General features: G+C 41.6%; 1 protein-coding gene across 4 annotated transcripts in view; it reads right to left on the bottom strand.

Annotated features, from left to right (window-relative positions):
• The window catches only part of TRIM44 (TRIM family member 44), a 106,030-nt gene extending 84,869 nt beyond the window's left edge, over positions 1–21,161 (bottom strand). For all 4 annotated transcript variants that reach the window (XM_074336212.2, XM_019738529.3, XM_088789513.1 and 1 more), the window contains exons 1-2: positions 20,133–21,161; positions 21–98 (exon numbers count right to left, since the gene is read on the bottom strand). In XM_074336212.2, coding sequence (XP_074192313.2) covers positions 21–98; positions 20,133–20,804 — 750 coding nt within the window. In that variant the 5' untranslated portion in view covers positions 20,805–21,161. The remainder of the gene's footprint in view (positions 1–20; positions 99–20,132) is intronic.
• Positions 21,162–25,270: the final 4,109 nt, after the last annotated feature.

Below are 25,270 nucleotides of genomic sequence, written 5' to 3'. Positions count from 1 at the left end.
AATTCCAAAACAATACTTACTTTAGGGTCTGAGCTCTTGAACTTTAACCTTTCCACCAGCTCTATCATAGCCGCCTTTAATCCACCTGAGTCTTTGCTCTAAAAAAAAAAAAAAAAAAGAAAAGTCAGGGGTCATTAGACAGCACTTTGCTGCTCTCTGGAACACAAACAGCGAGCGTTTCAATGAAATGGAAAGCAATTTTTCTTCTTCTCAGCCAAGTGAACTAAACAACTAAGGAAAGCTGCGTTGCCCCCTCTTGCTCTTCTCTATGGACACAGAGGGTGGGGACATAAATTGCCCAGTGACCTGAGAGAACTACTGGAATGAAAATTAAATGCAATTTGTACAGGCTGACCCACTGCTTCATCTCAGGGCTCAACTGTGCCCCTGTTCAGTGAGGGCTGAGGCTCTGCAAAAGAGATTTCCTTCTGGGATGTCTATTTTATGACCTGCTGATTTTTATTTTGAACTTCTACACACCAAATACAGAAGTATGCAATATGAAATATTCTTATACAAATAAAAAAGAAAATACCCCAAGATACTAACTGGAAATGGTATTACAGTGTGCTGGTTGAGTACAGGTTTTTGAATCAGACATGTAAGGTTTCAAATTTGGGGTCTGTCATTAACTAGTTAACTTCAGGCAAATTACTCACTCTCTCAAAACCTTATCTCCCTTCCATAAAATGGGGATAATAAACAGGGTTATTAGGAGACTTAACTGAAAGTGTTCGTAAAGGTTTTAGCACAGTATGTGGGACTATTAGCATAGCATAGCTAAGTGCTCAATAAATGTCACTACTCCTGTTGTTATTACACGGGAATGACGTAGAGGAGCACAGTCCAGTGGAAATGCAATGTAAGCCACAACTGCAAGCCATATACGTAGTTCTAAGTTTTCTAGTAGACACGACAATAAAAGTGCAATTAATTTTAATACATTTAATTTAAATCAGGATATCCAAAATGTTATCATTGAAATAGGTCATTTCAACATGAGGTATTTTATATACTTTTTTTCATACTAGGTTTTTGGAATCTAGTGTGCATTTCACATAGCCCAATTCAATCTGGAACAGCCACATTTCAACAGCTGCAAAGCCACATATGGCTAGTGACAACTGTATTGGTAGCACAGATTTAGAGCAAAGATTCTAGAGCCACGCTATCTGGATTTAAGACCCAATTCTACCGCTAGCTGTGTGACTTGAGACAAATCACTTAGCCACTCTGTGCCTCAATTTCATCTATGATGATATGAAGGTAAACACAGTACCTATTTCATCGGGTTGTCGTATATAAGATTAAATGAACTAATATATGTCAAGGTGCTTTAGAACACAGCCTGGTACATGGTAAACTCAACAGATGTATGAGACATTTTTATTATTATTGTCTGTCTCCATCACAATGTTTTCAATTCCTTAAGGGTAAGAACTACATCTTTTATCTCTGTGTCTGTGCCCAGCATCAAGAAGGTGTTTGAAAAAGTCTACTGAACAAATGAACACGCAATCTTAAGACGTGACTCTCCTAATAATAACACGTGTGTGTAGCACAATCTAAAATCCCATGAATTAGTTTATTTTCTAATCTCGACTCCTGTATGGGATAGGGTAGGCTCATCACCCTCTTTTCACGAGTGACAAAAAGCAAGCATGGAGAAGTAAAAAGATTATCATTTTTATGAGGGAAGGGACAGTAAAGAAATACAATATGAACAAACACTACAAATATCTGTTACTTGAAGTTGGTCTCAGAATCAGTGATATTTTTCTAATTTGCAGAACCAATTCCTATTGCTCCAAAACAGGAAATATGTATTTAGTAAGACCCCATCCTATAAATTAAAGAAGACTAAAGACTAAATCTTTTTTTCCCCTCTAACCTCCTTTCTCTCCCAAGTCTATACGGTAAGTCTGATATAACATGACTAAGACTGATATCCGTTCTAGATGTGCTCTCCAAACGCAGCTTAGCTGGCATTCCCATTCTAACTGTAGCTCGAAATTTCAATAATTTGTATTTCTTAAAAAATGGTTTACAACTCTCCAAATATTTTCACCAACTGAAATCTTTAACCTCTGTGGTCTCACAGCAGACAGTTGGGAAAGGAATCTGGAGGTCACATACCAGGGAGTGGGTGAAACCCAAAGTACTTAAAAAAGGGGTAAGTTGCCAGACACAATCCTGCTTTTATGAGATGATCAGACAATAAAGCCTGTCTGGTGATATCATTCCTCTAACCTGCTTCTCATTGGCTGAACAAGCAGGTCACTGGTCCCTGGAAAGCTCTCTTCTGCCACATCCCAGCTGCCAGAACCCATTTTAAGCTCTTCAGCAAGAGCCCTAATACACTATGACTTTCCCCCTGCCTTTAGAAAATAGAAAGAAATGCGTGAAACTGTCCCTTCAAACATTCAGAAAGGAAACAGAACGACGAAGGAATCCCTAAGAAGCAGACAGCCTGTTTGCGGGCAGATGTGCCTCGTGTACAGAGATAAGGGAACCCTTAGCCTTCTTTCATAAAAATACAGTATGTCAGCAGAATCCTTTCTCCTTCTAACAAAGCATCAGCAGCGCTGCCTACCCAGGGGAGAGACAGCGGAGAGGCACAGAGACGCTGCCTTCAGGAAATTCACCCTTCCCACCTCCCCATCCCACTCTCTTTGAGAATGATTCTCCAAGATCAATTGGGGTCTATACTGAGCTAGCTATACTCAGTCTCTAAATGGGGGGTGAAGAAAAGCTTCCCTAATGGCTTTTTTTTAACCCACAAAAAAAGAAAGCAGTCGGTCGAGGGAGAGGCTCCTCTGGGCAGACCTGCCCCTGACGGCGGCAGCGCTGGGCAAGAGTACAAGTGGGGTACTCTGGCCCCCGAACCCCCCTTTCTTTTCCCACACCCCAGTCCCTTCCTGTACCTCAGGAGGCCTTCACACAGATGTACAAGCTAGTATACCTGAATGCTGGGGCCATCCCTCTCAAGCAGTAGCCCCTGGCTACCCTGGCGCCTAGGAAAGCACTTATTGGGGTGGAGGCTACTAGCTTGACCCACCTTAGGAGGATGAACTCAAAAAGTGGCCTTTTCAGCAGGTAATTCTTGGTTCCTGGGCACTTGGAAAGTGGTCTAGAAGGGGACAGGCACGACCAAAGGAAGGGCCCTGTAAAGTATGGGGCATAGGGCCGGGGCACAGGGTTGTCACTGAGTATGAGTGTCCCCAAACCATAGAATGGCATCATATTGTAGTTAATTACTTTTTCGCAGAGGGCAGTCACCAGTCAAAAGGGAATGGGAACAGGAGACTGTACCCTCACACGTCCCCACTGTGGTGGAACAGAACAGCTCCCTCTGAAATTCTAAGTGAGAAGTGGACCACAACAGTAGGAAAGGCAGGCTAAGTCAAGCCTTGAGACGCTTGGTTCCATAACTGGCCAGATTCTACTGTCAGTGCTTGGGGAAGCACCGTGAGGGGCGAAGGGTGACACTCTCCTGACACTGCTCTTCTGCACCTCCATCCCACCTGACGCCTTCCGGGAATGAGAAACTCAGCGTGAGCATGTACATGCCTCTTTGCTCCCCTACGAGACTACAGAATTAACAGAGACAAGTGCTATGTTGTGACACTCACCCCTCTGAATCACTCTGTAGAGATTCACATGCTTCATAAAAGCCAACTCCTAGGGATGAGCCATAATAAAAACAAAGAAAAACCAAAATGCCTTACATTTAAAGGTATTGCTTCCTCTCCAAAGCACTTTCATATGCTTTTCCATTGGCATTTCACAATAAACCTAAAAAGTAGTGTATTCTCACTTTGCAGATGAGACAATGGTGGTGGAAATCAAACGAGGAACCACGAAATCACAGAGCTCATACACTCTTTCACTGGCATTTCACAGTAACAAAAGAACTAAGAAGTAATGTATTCTCACTTTATAGTGGAAAAAGAATGGTTCTATGTCCTCAAAATTACAGAGCTAGTTAAGAGCAAAACCAGGATCAAAAAAATTCAAATGAAAAAGATTAAAATACGTCCACCAGAAGAGGTTAGTATCAAGAATACACAAGAAAATACATAAGGGATTCCTATAAATAAGAAAAAGACAAATAAGCACAAAAGAAATCCCAACAAAGGACATGAACATAATAGAAATGAAATGGCTCATAAACATGTGAAAAGCTATTTTAAAAAAAGCTCCAATTATTTAATTAAGGAATCATTTCTTACCCATCATATTGAAAACAAGTTTTGATTTGATAATATCAAGTGGTGTGGGGCTTTGGGGAGATAGTGGACGTTCACATGTTGCTGGTATAAAATGACAAAGCTACTTTGGTATCACATGCCTCGCAAGTCATTTCTCTCTTTCTCCCCTTGAGAAACACTAGCACATGTGTCAAAGAGGCACGCACAACAATATTTATTGAAGCACTGTCTGTAACACTGAAAAACTGGAAACGTCCTAAGCATCCATCAGTAATGCACAGCTAAATAAACCACGGAACTGACAAACAATGGAATACAACATAATAAAAAGAATGAAGTAGATCTCTATGTACCTGGATACAAGACAAGACATAATGTTAAATTAAAAAACAAAACAAAAAAAAACAAAACAAAAACACCTTGCAAAATAATACATACTATAAATATCATTTATTCTTTTAAAAAACCCACAAAACTTATCTTCTATGAGTGATATACGTGTATGTAAAAGACTGGAAAAGCAAAGATGGGAGGGACTGATAGCAGGGATAGTAGCAGGAAGAGTCTTAACTTACCTAAATGTCGTCCTGCGGTGTAATTACGATTTAATACACAAAAAGGAAGGGCAGACAGACCTAGGGCTTCTGCTCCCAGGGCCTGTCGCCATGAGTATGCCTACGTAGGAATACTGGGACACTGTTCCCTGTGTACAGCAAACATATGAACCAGCAGGTAAAAGAGAGGGTCTTTACCTGGTGTTCACGTGTAAATTTCAGGGAGTTCGAAAACCCCAAAAACTGCATGCAAAATTTGAAATGTACATGCACTTTTCTAGAGAAAGGGATATAGTCCCCCAAAAGTTTAACATTTCTATAGTATAAAGAGTATTGCCCAAAGAGCAAGGATTCCCAGGTTCTATTCCTAGTTCTGCCACTAACTGCTACGTGAGCTTGGAAAAGTCATTTTATATCTCTGGGTTTCTGTTTCTCAATCTGTAAATGAGGAAAATGGGACAAATCAGAATCTACAAATTCACAGTCTGCAGCCTACAGAATTTTTTAGGTTTTCAGTGTTGCCCCATGCAGCATACAGGGAATTTTTTAATTAGTTGCTAATTTAAAAATCAGGAGATACGACGTAACAATAAAGATTTCTAGCTTCTTTTGAAAATCGGGAAGGTGACTGTCCTAGGCTCCCATTCCCACACAGCAGCAACTGGCTGCAGCTGAGTAGCAGCAGCTGGCAGCTTTAGGCAAGGCAAGCTCTCTCCAGTTTGTCATGGTAGTCACTTGGCTTGCTGCTCTTATTTATATTACTTTTCTGGTCCCTGTAGACGCTTGAAGTTGCTATCTCTGGAAGCAACTCTCTCTGAAAGTTGTTTTTTATTTTTTTTTTTTACCTCTGAGGGTCCCTGTATTTGAACACCAAGGAAGTGGAGATATCTTTCTTTACAGAGGTTCAGAATACTTCATAAAAACATGTCCATCCATTCACCCCCAAACAAGCTCATCCTAATGTAAACCTCCTTTGAAAACGGGCAAGGGGCAGAAACAAAGGTGGAATATGGTAAGTAAAAGTGGCATTAGAACAGGAAGTATTTCTTGACAACCAGTCTCTACTTTTATGGAAGTCAGTTTAGTCTAATGCCAACAACCAATGGGCACCAAAAGAAAAGTACAAAAGTCCGGTGTCAGTAGAAATGAAAATGTAAGTCACTTAAATATCCTCAAATAGCTCCTATGTATTGAATTCTATATTACAAAGAATCAGGAGATGCTGAGTTCAGAAAGAATATCAGCTGCCTGTTTTGTTTTTTTTCCTATCCCACTGGTCTTGTGTTGGTATCGTACTTTAAAAAAAAAAAAAAAAAAATCAACCCAACTTTCTGTCATTTTTATAAACAGGTTTTGTTTGGGAGAAACAGTGGAAAAGGATTAGAAGATAGAATATATAATAAGTCCTCCTAAAAAATCAAATCAGAAAGCAAAGCCTTGTCAAAAGGAAATAGAACTAAATTTTAGTATCCTATGCCATGTACAAAACTTCTTTACCATCTTTTCCACATTGATTTTCCAATTTCAAATCCACTCGTATATTAGGCAATCATTTTGGGGCCTGAGAAAACCCATCAGCAAGTCTCTGTAGACCTAACTGTAAAACACATGCCAGTCCAACCACTCTGCAGCACCCCCACGACGCCCTAGCCAAGCAGCAGTGCTGCTCCCACTCTGGCTGCCCTACAGTCCATCCTTCACAAAGGAATCAGAGGGAAATTTTAAGAACATCAATCAGATCACTCACTCTCTTGCTTGAACATCCATGGCTACTTAAAATAAAATCCAAAATCCTGATCATGGCCTACCCGGTCATCTGCCCTCATCCACTGTGACCCCTCCACTGCCCATCCTTACTCATTCTAGTCCAGCCAGCCTTTTGGTCCTTCGGTAAGCTTGTTCCACCTGAGAGACCCTACACTTGCTATTCCCTCCATTTGGACCACTACGCCCCCGATCTTGCCATCACTGGCTCTAACTGTACCCAGGTCACTCCCTCTCACTCCCCCATCCCAGTTCCTGTCTTTCTCCTTAACCCAGTTTGTTATTCATAGTACTTACCATTATTCGGAATATTTACTGTTTACTTTGCTTCTGCCTGTTTTGCTCATACAATATAAGCTCCATGAGACCAGGGACTTAGCATTGTTCATTGTGAAATTCCCTACTGCCCAAATTACTCTACCTGATTGAACAAATAGATCAAAGTAAAGAAAATGTTATGCTTCTAACTTCAAACAATATGTAAAAATATCTTAATACTCTACCTCAAAGAATTGTGCTAAAAATGTAATGAGATTATATGTAGGAAGTTTATAGCACAGAACCTGGCATACAATAAGTTCTCAATGAAGTTTAGTTATCATTGCTGTTATTGTTATTATTAATTGAATAACTATATATTGAGCAACTGGCTACTAAGTAAATCGAGTACTGAGCTAGAGAAGTACTGAATGGAAAAAAAGTGAACAAAACAATCTGTTACTAATCAAAATACTCTGTAAAACATCTAGGAAGAAAACTTTACAGTTACAGAATATTCAGACAATATGTATCTACTAAATGCCTTCACAGTAAACATCAGGAGTGTGTGTACCACTTAGAAAGGTTAGATTTAAGTATGAAGATTAAGTAAGAATAGAGACAAAACGGGATAGTGGAAAGAACATGTAGTTTGAGGTCAGACCTAGATTCAAACTCTAGTCCTTCCACTTATTAGCTAGGTGACCTTCCACAAAGCACAACCTCTTTGAGTATTACCCTCCTCATCTGTTAAATGAGAGTCATAATAACAGCTTCTTGTGGGCATTGTATTGAGTTCAACGGAAAAAAAAAATGAATGAAAAGCACCTGACCTAAAACCACTCAATAACTATTATTATTACGATTCTCATCTCTGGAAAGAAACTCAGCAGACAAATTCCACAGCACACAAGAGTTTCTAGACTCTCTTAGTTTTATAACCTCAGTTGAAGGTTAGCATTTTCATTCTTCACATGCTTGAAATCAGAGTCTCCCACTCAACACAGGTTATACTCTGCCAGGTTCACAGGGACCCAACGTACAGAGAGGAGAAGAGCAGAGATGCCTGTAACATCTCGCCCATGATTGCCCACTGGAAAGAAAACAGAGGCTATTTTCTAACCAGAAAATAAAGGGTATATTGCCCCCGCCACCCCCTGCTTCTATAAAAATTTCCTATAGTTCCGAATGTAAAACAGAATTTAAAGAGGACAACCAGCAAGACTTGTGAACCTAAAATTAGACTACCAGCTGTGTTTTGGTTCGCTAGTGCATAAGGCACCAGCAGGACACTGAAATATGCAGGAGCCTCTCCTCTGAAGAGAAGGTTTTCACCAGCCTATCTACCCACCAGAATAGAGCAGGCAGAAGGAGCAGAAGGAGAGGGGGCTGAACAGTTTTCACCCAAAGAAACTTGGTATCCAGAACTTCTACTGCTGCCAGACTAACTGGTCTGGCATTGAACTCAGAACAGAACCTCAGATGGCTCTATGAGGTAATAAGAGTAAGAGCCACCAACTGCTGAGGGCTTGTTACAGCCCAGGCATTGTGCTAAGCTCTTTACATGTATGATCTATATTCCTCTATAACCCAATGGGGAGAAACAATTGTTATACCCACGATACAGATGAGGAAACCAAGACTCAGAGAGTGAATCATCCAACATGGCACAGCTCAGAAGTCACAGAGTGAGGACTCAAACCCACAGATTGCAAAGCAAACTAAGGTAAGACTGCTTGGTCCTTCATATTCATTCTCCCATTTTTCCATCGTAACAGACCCCAGCTTTTAGCGAGATACACTGTGGCCTGGAGAAAAGACTGCTTCCCATCCTGCCTTGCTACTGGATGAGGCCATGGCACTGAGTTCTGCTCAGTGAAATACAAGCAGCAATGTGTGCAACGGCTGGAGGGCTCTCTTCGCAGAGGGGTGCGTTCTCTTCCTCACTTTCCCAAGCCTGCTCTCCTATACGCGGATGTGCGGGCTACACCTCCACGTCTCATCTTGGTCCGTGACAAGGATTCCACCCCAAGGATGGCCGAGTGGAGCCGGAAAGAACCTAGACTCTTGGTACCCTCGTGGGTCCTCGATACCAACCTTACTGCCTCCATCCCGACTCCTTTCACACAGGATAAACATCTATCTTGTTTGAGCAGCGGTTAGTTTGGCTTTTTCCAAATTATTTCATTATTTTATTACAGATGCAGCTGAACTTAATGTAATCACTGAGACACTAAATCACTATGCAATACTGTCTCTTTCAGTTCTTCAATGATGCCCTAGAACTAGATGAGATTATTATACTTCGTATCATAAATTTACCAAATATTTCATGTATATCTACCATCAAGCAGGCCACGTGCTAGGTGCTGGCAACACAAAGATGAAGAACATACAATCCAACCCCAAGATTTTATAACCCACTTGGGACACAGACATGGAAAGAAATAACATTGACAGTATACTGCATTTAGTGCTATAATAAATGTGCACACGCTGTTGCTATGGGAACACAAGGGTTATCTAATAGTCTATATCTACCTCATAAAATCCTGCCCATCTTTGAAGACCCACCTCGAACACCACCACCTCCAAGAAATCTTTCCTGATTCCATGCCTCCAGCGGAAATTAATTTCTCTTTTCTCTGAGCCCCCATAACATACTGTTTGTACCTCTCCTCCTATACTTACACACAAACAAACACTGGAAAAGACTATCTTTCCAATTAGACTGTAAGCTTCCTGATGTCAGGAGCCATTCTTTATTCTTCTCAATAGGTCACACAGCTCACCATAAGTACTAAAAACATTTTCAGATAAATAAAATTAACTTAAAAAACACCAGTTTTTGACACCAAGGCTAACTATATGCTATAGCTTGAACCTATTATAATAAACGTTTTCTCTAATATTCTATTTAAGTTAAAAGCAGATTAAATTACTCTGCTACCTGAACAAAAACTAGTTAAACACATCTGAAGTAAGTTTTATAATTAAATGTTCAACAAGAACAATCTAGCATATTATAATGTGCAACAGAGTCGTTCCCCTTATGGTTATTTGCCATAACTTATCGACCGAGCCTTCATTATATTCAGAGGATTTTGTTTGGTTGGCGTTATTTTTTTCATTCTTGATTCATTTTTGACATATGAAAATGGCATCAATATTGATTTTTCTTTCCTGATACCATGTTGGCTTGATCTCTGTCATAGTCTCTCTCTCCCTCTCTCACACACACATACACACACACATACATGCACACACACGACACATGCATGCATGTGCACACATAGTCACACGTGCGCACACACATGCACACATACACGCATGCACACACGCGCACATACATGCATAATGCATCACGCACGCACATGCATGTACATGCACACATACGTACATGCACGCATATATGCACACATGCGCACACACCCCTAAAAAACAAAACACACATACAAAGGATTTAAGTCTCCCAGGACCAGAGCTCTGTTTCTCACCCCATTCTCATCTCTATCCTGCATATCAAAACTAAAGTTTTCGTTCTACCCGTTCTTCATCTCTCTTCTGTCTCCCGCTTCTGAGCATCCTTCTGCCGCACAAGTTTAGCTCCACGCTCTCGATATTAAAACAACAGGAAGGGGAGCATGCAAGTGAGCTGGTCATCCCAGACGGAACTGTAACTTCGGGTACACTGGACATTGACACGGATTGATCTGACTTCCCAGTCTTGGATCAGGGCAAGAGAAGAGAAAAGGTGGGTGTACCAGCGGACAGGCAGGGCAACTTCCATGTCATGGGCTGCGGTCAAGAAAAGCTGGTGTCACAGGTATATAGCCCTTTATCCCCAGAGGGGATAAGCCTACTGCATCAGCAACGTTGATGGCGAAAAGCAATAGTCTAATAGTATAAAACGCCTACTAACCCATTTTATTTTGATTGAAAGGTCAGGGAAGAGGAAAAGAGGGAACTGGATTCTTGGGAGAGCAAGCGGGGAAAGCTTGGACCTTTTCTCGAGTCAGCTGTTCAGACCCCTGGCTAAGCTCTGCCACTTTCCAAATGTATGACCCTAGATCAACTATCTGATCTCTCTATGCCTCAGTTTCCTCCTTTTGTAAAATAGAGATAATAATAAAATGGACCTCTAGGGTTGTTATGACAATCAAATGAGTTAATATGTACAAAGTGCTCAGAACAGTGCCTGGCATGTAGTATTTATTATATGAGTGCAGTTGTGAATATTACTAATCATTTTTCATGAATCAGGCTGCACTCAAAAATTGACCAGTGAGTAAAGGAAGGTCAAGAGACACTTTCCAGGCTAGTGCATGAGACATTACATGATCCTTGCTCACGGGACACCACAGAACAGAGGGTGAGAGACAGAAAGTGCCAGAGAACTTTCTGTTCTCTGTCTCCCAGGTCCCGTCTCCCAGATAACAGTACTAAGTTGTCTAGATAGTATGTACCCTTAACTGGTTTTCCTCCCCAAAACAAATAACCCTAATCTAATCATGAGATGAACACAAGACAAATCCCAATAGAAGGACATTTTACAAGTATACCTGACCATCCCCAGAGATTCTGATGTAATTGGCTGATGTGGGGCCAATCACAGGTATTTTCTAAAGAATCTCCCTCCACAGGTGATTTAAAAATGACACCAGGGTGAGACATACCCTGTTTACTTTGCTGACCTCACCTTCTACTCCTTTCACTGCACTTTACTCTGTGCCCTTCTTGCTGTCTTTCAACACTCCAAGTTCACCCCCACCTTAAAGCCTCTGCATTCACCATTCTTTCTGCCTGAACCATTCTTCTCCCAAACTTTTTCTTAATTCTTAGATTATCAAGTGTAATTTTCATAATGGAGATTGTGGGACGAGTCCATGCCCCTTAACAGGAAGCTTTTCCCCTCCACTTAACCCTGCCGAAGCCCTCTAGGCTTTCTTTAATAAAGCTCCATCGCCATGAATGTGGAATCCCCTAAAAAATTGAGCTGTTGGAACGGGGATCCCCACCAAGCTCATATTTCCCTCCATAGAGCAGTATTTTCACCTGTGCTAACAGCACATTACAATTGCTAGAACTGTTAGTCCTCTCACCTCGAGAGCCAACTAATCCTTTTGTGAAGAGTTATATGAATCAAACCAATCATCTCTGCTATGAATCACTGCACTTTGCACAAGCAGCACTGACTGGTAACACAATAGGAAGGTTTCTAGATCTTTGCAAGATCTCGTATTTCTGGTCTCTGCCCCGATGTCATATGCTCAGAGACGCCTTCCGTGACTACCTTGTCAAAAAGTAATCCTTTCCTGCCACACCACTCCCTCTTTCATTACTATGACCTGTTGTTTTCATAGTACATGCTACCATCCAAAATAACTTTCTCCCCAGCTAGAGGGTAAACTCCATGAAAGCTAGCGCCCAGTCTGTCCTCTTCACTGCAGACGTCTGAGACTTACTACCGGTGAAGAAAGTACATTTTGAAGGGTAGACTGAGATGGGAAATCCTGGAACTGCAGGCCTCACAGAAACTTTCCACAGAACTATTTGGGGTGGCTCCAACTGACACCAAGCCGTTCCTGTTACCTTAAACTTAGTCTTACAGCTTTTGTCTTCTTCTATATAAATAAGACTTTCATTGGACCGCTGGTTAGCCAGTGCTTCATGGTTTGAGAAGATGCCCCCAAATCCCTTTGACAAGAATAATAAAAAATGTAACGAGGCACGTTACAGCAGACTTCCAACCTTCTGCCTCCCTAGCAGGGCTGCTTCTTTTGAGCTGGCTGAAGAGCCAGAGCCGCGGGCCATTCTGGGATACAGCAGGGGCATACCTCCACCTCCCGCCCTCTAGTCTCAGCTCTTCTGAGCATATGCCTGTATCCTTCCAATTACCAGGCGACTAGTGTCCCCTCACCAGCTCCCCCTGCAGTTGTTCCCAATATCACTTAAACGAACGTTTTATTCCCCAAATATCCACCTTAAAGGCACACTCAAGGGAAAGGGATGTGGTTTCAAAACCTCTGGGTCTATTCATAACAAAGCCATATTAAGAACTCCAAAGATGCTCGTAAGTACTTGCTGAACTCTTCCAAGCATTTTTCCCTTTGCCATTTTATAAGACTCCACCTTTTCTTCAGGTATCATAGAGTGAACTAGATAAGGGCTTTTCAAACCACAGGACACGACCCATGAGTGTGCAATGACATCAATTTAGTGGGAGAATGCAGAATTTTTTTACAACAGAAGAGAAACAGAACACATTTATGTAGTAAGGTAAATGGTTCCATTTGAGTTATTTAAAAGGTATATTTGTGTGTGTGTGTGTGTGTGTGTGTGTGTAAAAGGTCACAATGTAAAACATATTTCCCCTATTGTAGATTATGTTCAAAATAAAATTTTTTTGAATTTTATTGGGGAATATTGGGGAACAGTGTGTTTCTCCAGGGCCCATCAGCTCCAAGTTGTTGTCCTTCAATCTAGTTGTGGAGGGCACAGCTCCGCTCCAAGTCCAGTCGCCGTTTTCAATCTATAGTTGCAGGGGGCGCAGCTCACCATCCCACACGGGAAATGAACCAGCAACCTTGTTGTTGAGAGCTCGCGCTCTAACCATCTAAGCCATCAAGCCGCCCCTCCAGAAGCTCAGCAGCAGCTTGTTGTCTTCAATCTAGTTGTGGAGGGCGCAGCTCACTGGCCCGTGTGGGAATCGAACCAGCAACCCTGTTGTTCAGAGCTCGCACTCTAACCAACTGAGCCATCCATCCGGTTGCACCCAAAATAATTTTTTTAAGCTACCGGTCTACAGTTCTGAGTATATCTAATTGCATTTCCACTGTTCAACAAAACGGGATCATTAAATGTAACTATGAACACAAAGTCCCTTGACAACCTAAGAATTTTCATGTGAAAAAATTAATAAACCTGATCAAGCTCCTTTGTCAGACCCAATGACCCATTTTTAGGGCCAGAACGGTCACACTAAAGAGAAACCTGCACATCTGAGATGAGAAGCTATGACCCAGATGAGAGGTCCTCATTTGGGCTGTGTAACTATAGTTCTGGGATAAAGGTGGAGCACAGGCTCAATTAAAATTTGGACCCACGAAATCCTTCAGAGACCAAATCATCTGGAGCGAAAGTAGAAAGACAGCACAGGAGGAAAGGCAGAACTTTAAATGCCACTTCAGTGACTAAGTGTTAACCTTTCCCTTCAGGGTGTTCACCTTCGTTCTTTTGGCCCAGCCTTCAGGTTGTCTCTGCCCTCATCCCATCTTGCTGTACAGTCACCCTGCTTTTCTGCCCATTCTGACCTATTCTGAAGTTTGCTTTAAGTGTCAGCAGCCTTTGACAACAATTTGGCCTCCTACCACCAACACCAGCCACTCACAGCCTGATTCCGCACTGAGGTGTCAAAACATACTGTACAAACTTGATTCGAAACTTGTATGTTTAACTAGACTCCTCATAGTAGTCATAATAAAAACAACAGCTAACATTTATTGAACACTCACAATGTGTTAAGCATTAAGCATCTTAGCCTAAACTAAGTCATTTATTCTCACAAAAATCCTATTTATTTCTTCATTTTACACCCATTTTAGAGATATAGAAACAAGGCCAAACTGTTACGTGACTTAATCTCACACTGTGTTTTATTTTTTCTTTATAACACTTATCACATGTTTATTTGCTTATTTGTTCTTCTCTAGTTCCCTCTAAGATAGTGTAAACTCCAGTAAAAGCAGGGACTTTTTCCATTTTTCTCACTGCTATACCCGCAGGGCTTAGAAAGCAACCGCCCTTGACCAACGCGCAATAAGTACTTGCTGAATGAATAAGTGAATGAACACAGTATAACAGTTTCTCTTCTCTCATCATGATTACACTGAGCAGCTTTTAATATTCCAAGAGACTTACTCTCTTGCCAATAAGCAAATGTGCATTGTCCTCGAAACATGTGAAACCAGAGGTGAACTGAACTAATTGAAGCTGCAACCAACCTCTAACCAAGATCAAACCATAACTGGATCAAAATGATGAGTCTTTCATCCCAGGTGCCTAACAGAGCAAATGGCATGCCCTTTATGAGGAGAAAAAAATATTACTCTAGGTCTACAATTCTTTTAAACACAATGTCTAGTACTGGATGAAAGATCATGAGATTTTTAAAAATCACAAAACTGTGACATATAATCAATAATCAGACCCCCCAAAATTCTGAGAAAGATCTTTAAATAGTAACCAAACTCTAGAGTTAAATACACAATACCATAAATTAAGAATTTAATGAGAGACACACAATTTTACAGCTGAGTATTTGCAGCTGTAAAATAAATTTTAGTATAAATAAATACATAGACAGCAGATCTATGGAGTAATTTCCAAGATATACTGCTAATTGAAAAAAAGCAAAGCACAAGAGTATTTATATCGCCCAAAAACCCATAATCCCAGTTTCACCATGAGATAAACATCAGACAAATCCAAACTGAGAGACATTCTACCACATACCTGACTAGCACTCCTCAAAACTATCAAGGTCATCATCGTAAATAAGAAAATGTAATGTGGCCATAAGATCCTGGTACAGAAGTCATGAGAGGAAAAACTGGTGAAATTCTAATAAAGTCTACAGTTTAGTTAGTAATATCTAATAAAGTCTACAGTTTAGTTAGTAATATCGTTCCAATGTTAAGATAAGCAGAGTACAGTAAGCACCTTTCAATTGCAGGACATTTACTGATCGAAAGAAACTGGGCTGTGAGTTTGATTAGGGGCAGAAAGTGAGGCGGCAGGGGAGGAGAAAGTAAGCAAAAGCAAAGCCTATGGCATGCTCAGAGCGGGACATTTAAAGGAAATTCTTTCCATACAACAGACGTGGGATCCTCCCACCACTGCCAAAGAGCAAAATCCCAGAGTAAAGGCAAACTATAGTAAACTTGCCATTATCTCACCTTCCAAAGGGAAATGTGGGGAGTGTTGCCTTGGAGCTGAACAAAATGGGTTGGGGTTGGGGGGGGGGTGTATGGAGGGTGGGCCTTAGAGTTGAACAAAATGGGTTTGCGGGGGCTGGAGGATGGCTTGAGGTGGGATGAAAGGAATATCTTTAATAGGTTATAAACTGCGGCAGATACCGCCTGAAAATTTGGTCTCACACAATTAATTTAGTTTAAGAGGGTTCTTCTAAACAAGTTTTACTCTTAAAGAAACATGAAACATGAAAAACACTATTAAAAACAATAGCAGACAGGGAGCCACAAAGTCTTTACAACTAGAATTATCAGAGATTACAAAGGAACACGCTTACCTCTCTTAAAGGAATAAGGAGGTCAGCTCTACTATGAAAAAAGATAATAAGAGGATATAATTCACAAATTTATACTAATACATTTGAAAATTTAGACAAAATGAACAAACTTCTGGAAAATGTAACTTATCAAAATTGACTTAAGAAAAACAGACAACCTGGACGGATCTATAACCATTAAAGAAATTGAATCATACCCAAAAATAGTATAAAAATCAAAGTAACAAAATTCTCTCTCCTTCCCTCCCTCTCCCCTTCTCTCCCTCCTCTTTCTCTCTTTTCAGGTCCAGACGGCTTCCATGGTCATTGCTACCAATCATTCTAGGAAGGAATATTCCAATCTTATACATTCACTTCCAGAGCATTAAAAAGAGAAAGAAAAAGAAAATATGTGAGGAGCAAACAACTTAACTGATACTATGAAGCCAACATAACCTTGATAGCAAAATCTCATGAGGACAATATAAGAAAGAAAATTTACAAGCTAATTTCTCCCCTAAGTACAGTTGAAAAAAAACCTACACAAATTATTAATAAACTAGATTCAAAAGTACAAAGATACTGCATCATGACCAAGCTGGGTTTATCACAGAAACACAAGGTCTTTAATTGTACAATGTAATAATGACACAAAGGATGGAAATAAGACCATATATGTGCACATGCCTATATTTGCCACACAAAAAAACCACTTGAAGAATAAGGAAAAGACTTTTAATAAAAGTGGTTGCCAATAGTTGTTTGGGGGACCAGGTGAAAGTGGCAAAGGTGAAAGACAGACTTTTGAGCCATGTGAACACATTACTAATTTTAAATGTAATTTAAATTAATATAATTAATCACATTAACATAATGAAAGAGTAAAATCACACAAACATCCCAATAGATGCAGAAAACCCTGTGATAAAATTCAGTATCCATTCAATAGTAAGAAAAACTGTTTAACAAACTAGGACCAGGAGGGAACTTTCTTAATCTGATGAAATATGTCTGTGAAAAACAAACAAACTACGGTCACACTTACTTGTGAAATGTTGTAAATTATCCCTCAATTAGGAAAAGGCCAGAATTAATATCCCTATCATTTCCATTCAACATTATACTAGAGGGCCTATCCAAAGCAGTAAAGCAAGAAAAAACAATTAACAGGTATAAGGATTGGAAAGAAACAAAAACTGTCCCTCTTTGCAGACAATATGATCAGGTATGTAGAATGAATCTATAGATTAATTACGAGACTATGTAAGGGAATTTAGCAGATACTCTAATACAGAAATCAATATATAAAAGTTAACCATATTTCTATATACAATTTCTACAGTACTATCAAATTGTAAGTACCTAGGAATGAATTTTATAATAATGTACAAGATCTTTTTTAGAAAAAAATTATAAGCCTTTATTGTGAGGCAATAAAAAATAAATGAATCAGAAGACTTGTTGTAATATTTGTTGGTATTAATTCTTCATGTATTGGATTATAAATTCAACACAATAGAAAAAAGTCCTGTAGGCTTATTTTATATAACTGTTCTACAAGAGCAAAGTAGAACTTGCTGTACCAGATATTAAGACATGTTATAAAGCTATGGTAACTGAGAAAACATGTTGTTCACACAGGGATATACTAATAGATCAATAGTACAGAATAAAAAAGCCAAGAAACACCTTTACCTTCACGCACATATGAGCACTTGATATATGACAGGTAGTCTAGCAGATCAGTGCAGAAAGGATAGGCTTTTCAATTAAACACTTTGTAAGCGGGCATTTTCCCGCCAAATCGCGTCGTAAGGCGCGGCTTTTTTGACATTTTCTCGCCAAAATTAGACTTTCCGTAAAATATTCATATCTTTCGATCTATTTGATATTTTTCTATGAAACTTTCAGTGTTTTAGTTTAAAAAGAGGTCTCTATTTATTTACTTTGCAAAATTTTTGCCGGTTCCAACTAGAGGCGATATGACGAGTTTACTCGTTTCCCACAAAAAATGTGTTAACACCGCTAGAGCAACTGGTTATCTGTACGCGGTGGGGGTGGGGTGGGGGGGGAATGAAATTGAGCCCCTACCTCCACTACACAAAAAGCAATATTAAGTGGAACAAGACACAAAGAGCACTAACAATAAAAGAAATTACTGATAAATTCTACTACATTAAAGTGAAGAACTTCTACTCAAGGCACAATGTTTTAAAAAGAGAAAACAGAGTAGAAGATACATGCAATCCATAGAAACAACAAAGAAGTCAGAAATAAAGATATAAGAATTCCTATAAATTAATGAGAAAAAAAATACACAACACAACAGAAAAGTGAGCAAAGGACCTGAATGGGCACTTCAAAAGAAGAAATACAAAAGACACTCAAAGTCATCAGTAACCAGAGGAATGCAAATTTAAACCACAAGAAGATATTACATATGCATAAGACTGATAAACAAATTTAAAATTTTGTAATAGAAAGTTGGTGAAGATACAGAGCAACAAGAACCCTCAAACACCTATGACAATGCAAACTGACTGGTACAACCACTTTGGAAAATATCTGGCAACATCTAGTACTATCAAAGATATGCACTCCATGACTCAACAATCACACTGTTAGGTTTATATTCCATTTAAATATATGTAGCTGTGCACCTGGAAACATAAACAAGAATGCTTATACCAACGTTGTTTATAATAGATGGGAGCTCCAGAATCTGGAAATCAAATGTTCATTACCAACAGCAACAGGCAACTTGTGGCACATTCATAGAATGGAATTCTATACAACAATGACAATGAACAAACAACAGCCACCCACGGGATGAATCTCACCAACACAATGCTGAAAAAAATGAAGAAAAACCCCAAAGAATTAATGATACCAATTGTGTCAAGTTAGGAATGCATACATATGTGGTAAAAGTATAAAGATAAGCAAGGAAATTATCCCTGCAAAAGTCAGAACAATGTTTACAATTGGAGAAGGGAGATGGTTATAATTGGAAAAGGTCATGGGGCTTCAATATTGCTACTAATATTCTATTTCTTAATCTGGGTGGAGGTTACATCAGTAGTTGCTTCCTAAGTATTTGTTAGACTGCATGTTTTTACACACTTTGAGTGTGTATTTCACAATAAAAAGGGAAAATCTTAATACAGGGGATTTTCATTATCAAAGTATTTGTTATCGCAGCACCAGCAATTATAGGGTTGCTTAGAGAAACACAAGTCTTCATATGATGACATGATTCAGTAATGAACCAATCACTTAATGAACTGATCTCGCCACTCAAACTTGAACTCCAGCAGTTTCACTAATTGTAAACATCCACGATATAAATAAAAGATAAATCATTTGCAAAGTCCTTCATTCAACACATATTTATTAATGTCTATTACTTTACAAGCACTGTTCTAAGGGACCTGCAAGGTTCAAGATAAAGACCCTGCCCTCTTACGAAAGATGGAGGACATGGGAACCCCCACTCCCATCCCACTTTTGCCTCCAGCCTCTCATCCTCCCTTCCAAATAAGTATCAAATAGGAAGCACCTAAAAGGAACTCAGGGCACACGGGAAGTTATTCTCAAACCCACAACCTCGGGGCGTCTTTATGCTACAGAGCAACCACCGGCTTGGGTCCCTTTGGTAAAACCATGGTTTCCCATGTTTTCAAGTCGGCAAGGAGAATGCAAGAGCCCGAAGTCAAGGCACGAATCTCAACAATGCTGGTGCTGTGGGAATTGACTGCAGTGGGGTCAAAACTCCCACGGAACGCTTCCCCTGGGACCCAGCGACCAGGGGCTTGCCATTTCCCAGAAACTGTGTACTAGCTTTTGTAGGTACAGACATTTTTCTCGGATCAGAGTCCAGAACTTTGATGTGATTCTCTAAGGAGTTCAACCAAAGGGGTGAATACGCACTGCTCCCAACAAGTGAAACATACGAGCTTTCGGGGGACATGACCAAAGTGCATATGGCCACAACGATGCCACCTGAGCCGAAACCCAGGTGTCCTGACCTCTATGCTCGGAATGCACAATACTTACTCTGAGCTCTTCAAAGGCTTCGTCTAGAGTGGAGAGTTGGTGTCGCTGGTGAGCCCCAATGACTGGACACAGGACGCAGATGAGCTGCTTATCTTCCTGGCAATAGGTGCTCAGATCGAGCCCATGGTCCGGACATTTCCTCTTGGCCACTCTCTCTGCTTCCATTTCTATTTCTGGGTCAAACTCGCTTTCTGCCTCCGTTTCTCCCTCAGCCTCAGATTCTCCATCTTCATGGTTGTCTTCCTCTGCCTCACTCTCTTGCTCATCCTCCATTTCCTCCTCACTGTCTTCTTCACTCTCTTCTTCGCTCTCATCCTCACTCTCTTCCTCTGTCTCGCTCTCTTCTTCCGACTCACTGTCTTCCTCGGACTCGCTTTCCTCCCCCATCTCGACCTCTACATCTCTGTCGTTCTCCGCCTTCGCCTCGACGTCGTCCTTCCCTTCGCTCTCCCCCGGGGCTGCCGAGGTCCAGGCCTGGGCGGAGCCATGGACGTACTGGGCCAGGTGGTGCCCGGGGAACTTCTGCCTGTGCGCCTCCGCGTGGCGGCGGCAGTAGCAGAAGCCGCATTCCCGGCACACTTCCTGGGCGCCGGGAGCCTCGTCCGGCTCGCACTCGTCACACGTGCCGTCGTGTGGCAGCTCCTCGAAGGCCGCGCCCACTCCGGAGGCCATGTGGGTGCAGTGACGAAGCCCAGCCCTCAGGGCCTCCGAGCTCGCCGCCTGGCCTTCGCACGGCCTCCTCACGGCCTGCTCCCAAGCCGCTCTTCTCCCGGGGAGTCGCCGGCCGCGTGGGCCGCGCCGTGTCGCGGAGCGGGCCCGGGGCTGCGGCGCCGCTGCCGCCGGCTCCAGGCGGCCCCTGCGCGGCCCCGGAGCAGAGGTGGCCTTCTCGCCAGGGGGGCCGCTCGGCACCCGCTGCGCTTCCTCGGGCGGCCGCAGCACTTCCGGCGCGGCGACCCCACGCCCCCGCCCGCACCCGCGCCGCGCCGCCCGCTCGGGCTCTCGCTACGCCGCGGAGAGCGCCGAGCCGCGGTCCCCGCGCCGCCCCGGTTCCACTTTCCTTTTCCCTGTCAGGCGGCCTCCTTTCACTTCCTGAGTCATTTAAAGTGGCAATGGCCCTATTCTGCGTTTCCCGCGGGGGCTCCGCATCCACAGAAGGAGGGGGAGGAGGGCAGAGAGCTCGTGCTCACTGCGGAGGAGGCGGGAATCGGGCCTCGCTTCCCCCACGCCCTCCCTGGAGGGCTCGGCCCGACTTTTGAAAGCCACTAGGCAGGTGTGCGTGTGTCGTTCGGTCTCTCCTTCCCTTTGTCGCCAACCTTCCCAGTCCCCGCTGCTGCGTGCTCTGCAAGGTGCCAGGACTAGGTGTTGTTTACCCGACTGACCCTGACCGCTTGTGATTTGCAGAGGGCCCTGCGAAGGGTTGTGTTTGTTCTAGGCTCAGGGACTCTCAAGCTGAGCAAACATTTTCGACGGAAAGCATTACTGCACTTTGTTATTTGCAGTCTGATTGCATTCCTGCCTCCTAGGGGCTCAGCATCTCTGTGCCGTTTTCTGAGAGCTTGTCTGGGATTTGGCTGAGACGTCAGGTGGGGTAGGTGGAGAGAGACAGTATTTATCCAAGGAGAATTCCAGGGTGCAGTCATTTTCCTTTGTGTAAGGAGACCGTCTAGATTCAGACTGAGTTCCAAAGGATGGAGAGTACTATTATTTATTAACCAATACTAAAGTGCCAAGAATCAGGCTATATCTTTACGCGGCTCTTAATAAAACGGTTTTGGTAAGATCCACTGCCTGGGGACCTCCAAATCCTGCCACTACAACTTGTTGGCTGTGTGACCATGTGAAGTTAATTAATCGTTCTGTTTTCCACTTTAAAAAAAAAAAAATATATATATATATATATATATATATATATATATACACATATACATATATATGTATATATATATATATATGTAAAGTGAAAATAATGGTAATACCTACCTCATGGGGCTGTTTTGTGGATGAAATGTAAAGGTGCCTGACTTATAGAAGTATTCACTACATTTTAACTATTATTATCGGTACAAATTATATTTAATGCACATAATGACCCTTTGAAAGAGGTTTTTTTACACATTGAGCATTTTTGTCTGGCTGCTGGTAGTGTAAGCAACTCCCCATGTCTCTCTATGTCTCTCCATTCATTGAAGAGCTTTTGTTTTGCATTTTTGAGAGGAAAAGAACATTTTGATCTCATTAGGGGAGAGGCTGAGGTGTGGTTGAGAAGAATGGAGGCGGATGGAATGGTGTCTGTTTTCCATTGACTTCCTTGGATAATTTTGAGCTAGGATTTCCATATGAACTTCACAAAAATGCCAGGGGATGGGGTGGGGTAAAAATCATTTAAAATAAGTTGTAATGTCTCCACATATAATGTATACTTAGTCTCTGTGCGGCTTTTGTCAGAGATTTATTTTTTTAGAAATCTTTGGGTGTTTTTAACTTCAGAATAATTCTGTCGAACATTGAAAGAAAAGGCAGGTTTGTTTTGCTCCAATTTCATACACATTTCTATTTTTCTCCAGTTCATTTCTCTGGAAATTATTTTTATGTCTGCATTCGAAAGAGGGATTGATACAACATTCTGAAAAAAAATGTTTAACAAATGTCAACTCAAACATCAACATTAGTACACCTAGCAAATAGTGTTTCTTGCTTGGTTAGAAAACAAGAAGCACTATTCTCTAGATATACTAATTTCCACCTCCCTAGGCTTATGAGGAAATAACTTTTACAAACATAATGTCATCACATTTAGAAAACATTTTTTTCAATGAAAACAACTTTTTTTTATGTCTTAAAGAATATTTTTTTGTGTCGGAGATCTTTGGTGGGGAGGGGAGGAGGGAAAGGTGTCTTTTTGTTGCCATTATTGTTATTGTTTGTTCTTAATTTTACCTGACAGAAAGTTAAAATATCATACTTTGCAGTTCAGTATCTGACACTTCACAATCCTTCTTTGAGCCCTCTGTGGTGACAGGGTCTTAGAGACAGAAATTGATGGAACTGCTAAAAAAGGACTTCATAAACTTCTCGTGATGAGGTATGGCAGACTCAGTGAGCCAGACCTCTGTACCCCTCTGTACAGAAATCAAAACAGTCTGATTCGTCAGGAATTGGAATCTTTGGGACCATCCAGAGATTGAAAAACGAAACAGAACAAAACAAAAAAACAACCCACCTTGTTATATTAATCTTTTATTGCATAGAAAATTACCTCAAAACATAGCAGCTTAAGACAATAAACATTTATTATCTCACACTTTCTGTGTGCCAAGAATATGGGAGTGGTGTAGCTGAGTGGTCTAACTCAGGGTCTCCTAAAAGATTTCAGTGAAAATATTCACTGGGGCTATAGTCACTTGAAAGCTTGACTTGTAGGATTTGCTTGTAAAATGGCTCACTCACATGGCTGTTGGCAGAAAGAATCACCACTTTCTATTGGGCTGCTTGAGTGTCCTCATGATATGGCTGTTGAATTCTCTCAAAGCAAGTGATCCAAGAGAGGGTGTGGGGGCAGAGCCCCAGAAAGTAGTTTCCAGGCTCTCAGCCTCACATAGACAGGTGCTGGCTCAGGTAGTAAATGGCCATCAACTGTGATTGGATGGCCATCAGCTGTGGCTAGTTGGCCGTCAGCTGTAACCAGTGAGCCATTGGCCACTAATATAACTGCTGTGGCTACGCTAGGAGAGAGAGAGAAGAATGGAGCTAGCAAGAAGATGGCGGCTGGGCTAGCAAGCGTGGATGGCGGTTTGCAGACAGTGTGGATCCAGCCTCCATTGAGAGTATAGTGCCGCCAGAGAGAATATAGTGGTATGGCTCCCCTACCTATGGCTCCGTGGGTGTTCCTTTTTGGCCTCACCATATCCTGCGTTCTTATGTGGGGAGCGGGAGCAGAGACCCCGCAGGCCGTCCCGCACGACAGAGGGCAAAGTGGGAGATGCAATGTCTTTTATGACCCAAACTCAGAAGTCACACATCATCATTTCTGATATAGCCTATTAGTTACAGACAGTGGCTCTATTCATTGTTGGGGGAGACTACACAAGGGCATGAGTACCAAGAGGTGGGGATCTTTGGAGCCGTCTTTGAGGCTGGCTACCATATTCTGCCCTTTGGCCCCAATGATTCACGTCTCTCTCAAATGCAAAATATGTTCACTTCCTCCCAAGATCCCCAAAGTCTCAACCCATTACATCATCAGCTTCAAGTCCAGAATCTTTCCTAAATCAGGTCCAGGTGTGGATGAGGCTCCTAGGTGTAATGTATTAAATGCAGTTCATCAAATACAGTTCCTTTTCATCTGAATGCTTGTTTTCTCCCACACTCCCAACATACAATGGTGTGACAGGTTTAGGTTAATGGATACAGACACTCCTGTTCTAAAAGGAGAAAAGACAGGAGCCACAGAAGAGTCACTGGTCTACAGCAATTCTAAAATTCAATTGGATGCATGTTCAAAGTTCTTCAATTAGGGTTCAGTCCTACTGCTCACTCCTACTTCTGGAGTGACTCTCCATGGCTTTTGACTTTACCCTCTAAGCTCTTGATTCCACTCTCTGAGTCATCCTTCCTTTTCTATGAAAAATAGCCCATGTTTGCAGCTATGTAATTTGTGAGTCTGTTTTCTGCCAGTGGAATTTGGGCAGTCTAAAGACCCTTTTCTTTCTCTACTGTCTCTGTCCCAGTTAGTCTATGCTGGCAGTGTTTCCGCCAATATAATTCCTTTTAAAATGTTGTGAGTTTCCTATGAATCTTGTTGGGGCACTACTTCATTGGACAAAAGTAATACCTACAAATGTCTTCAAAATAAGCCGTTCTTTACTCTGGAGAGTCCCTCTACTGAAACTGCTGAGGTACAGCACTACTAAGTTTCTTTGAAGCCCTATCATTTGAATGATTCTCTGAATCACTGCTGCAGATCTTTTTGAGGTATGACCAAAGGGTTCTACAGCCACACTCTTAGCTTCAGCATTTGATAATGCTTTTCTTGCAGCATCCTGGAGTTTATTTTTGACTGAAAACCATTTCTTCATTTTAACATTATTTCCCATCTAGAGAAGATGGGATTTTTCAAATGCAGCAAGTTTTGGATAATT

Source organism: Rhinolophus sinicus, chromosome 14 (genome assembly GCF_057876585.1).
Source record: "Rhinolophus sinicus isolate RSI-liver-muscle chromosome 14, RSI-T2T, whole genome shotgun sequence".
Taxonomy (NCBI): domain Eukaryota; kingdom Metazoa; phylum Chordata; class Mammalia; order Chiroptera; family Rhinolophidae; genus Rhinolophus; species Rhinolophus sinicus.
Note: the sequence above shows the minus strand (reverse complement) of the source record. Positions and strands in the feature narration are given on the sequence as shown.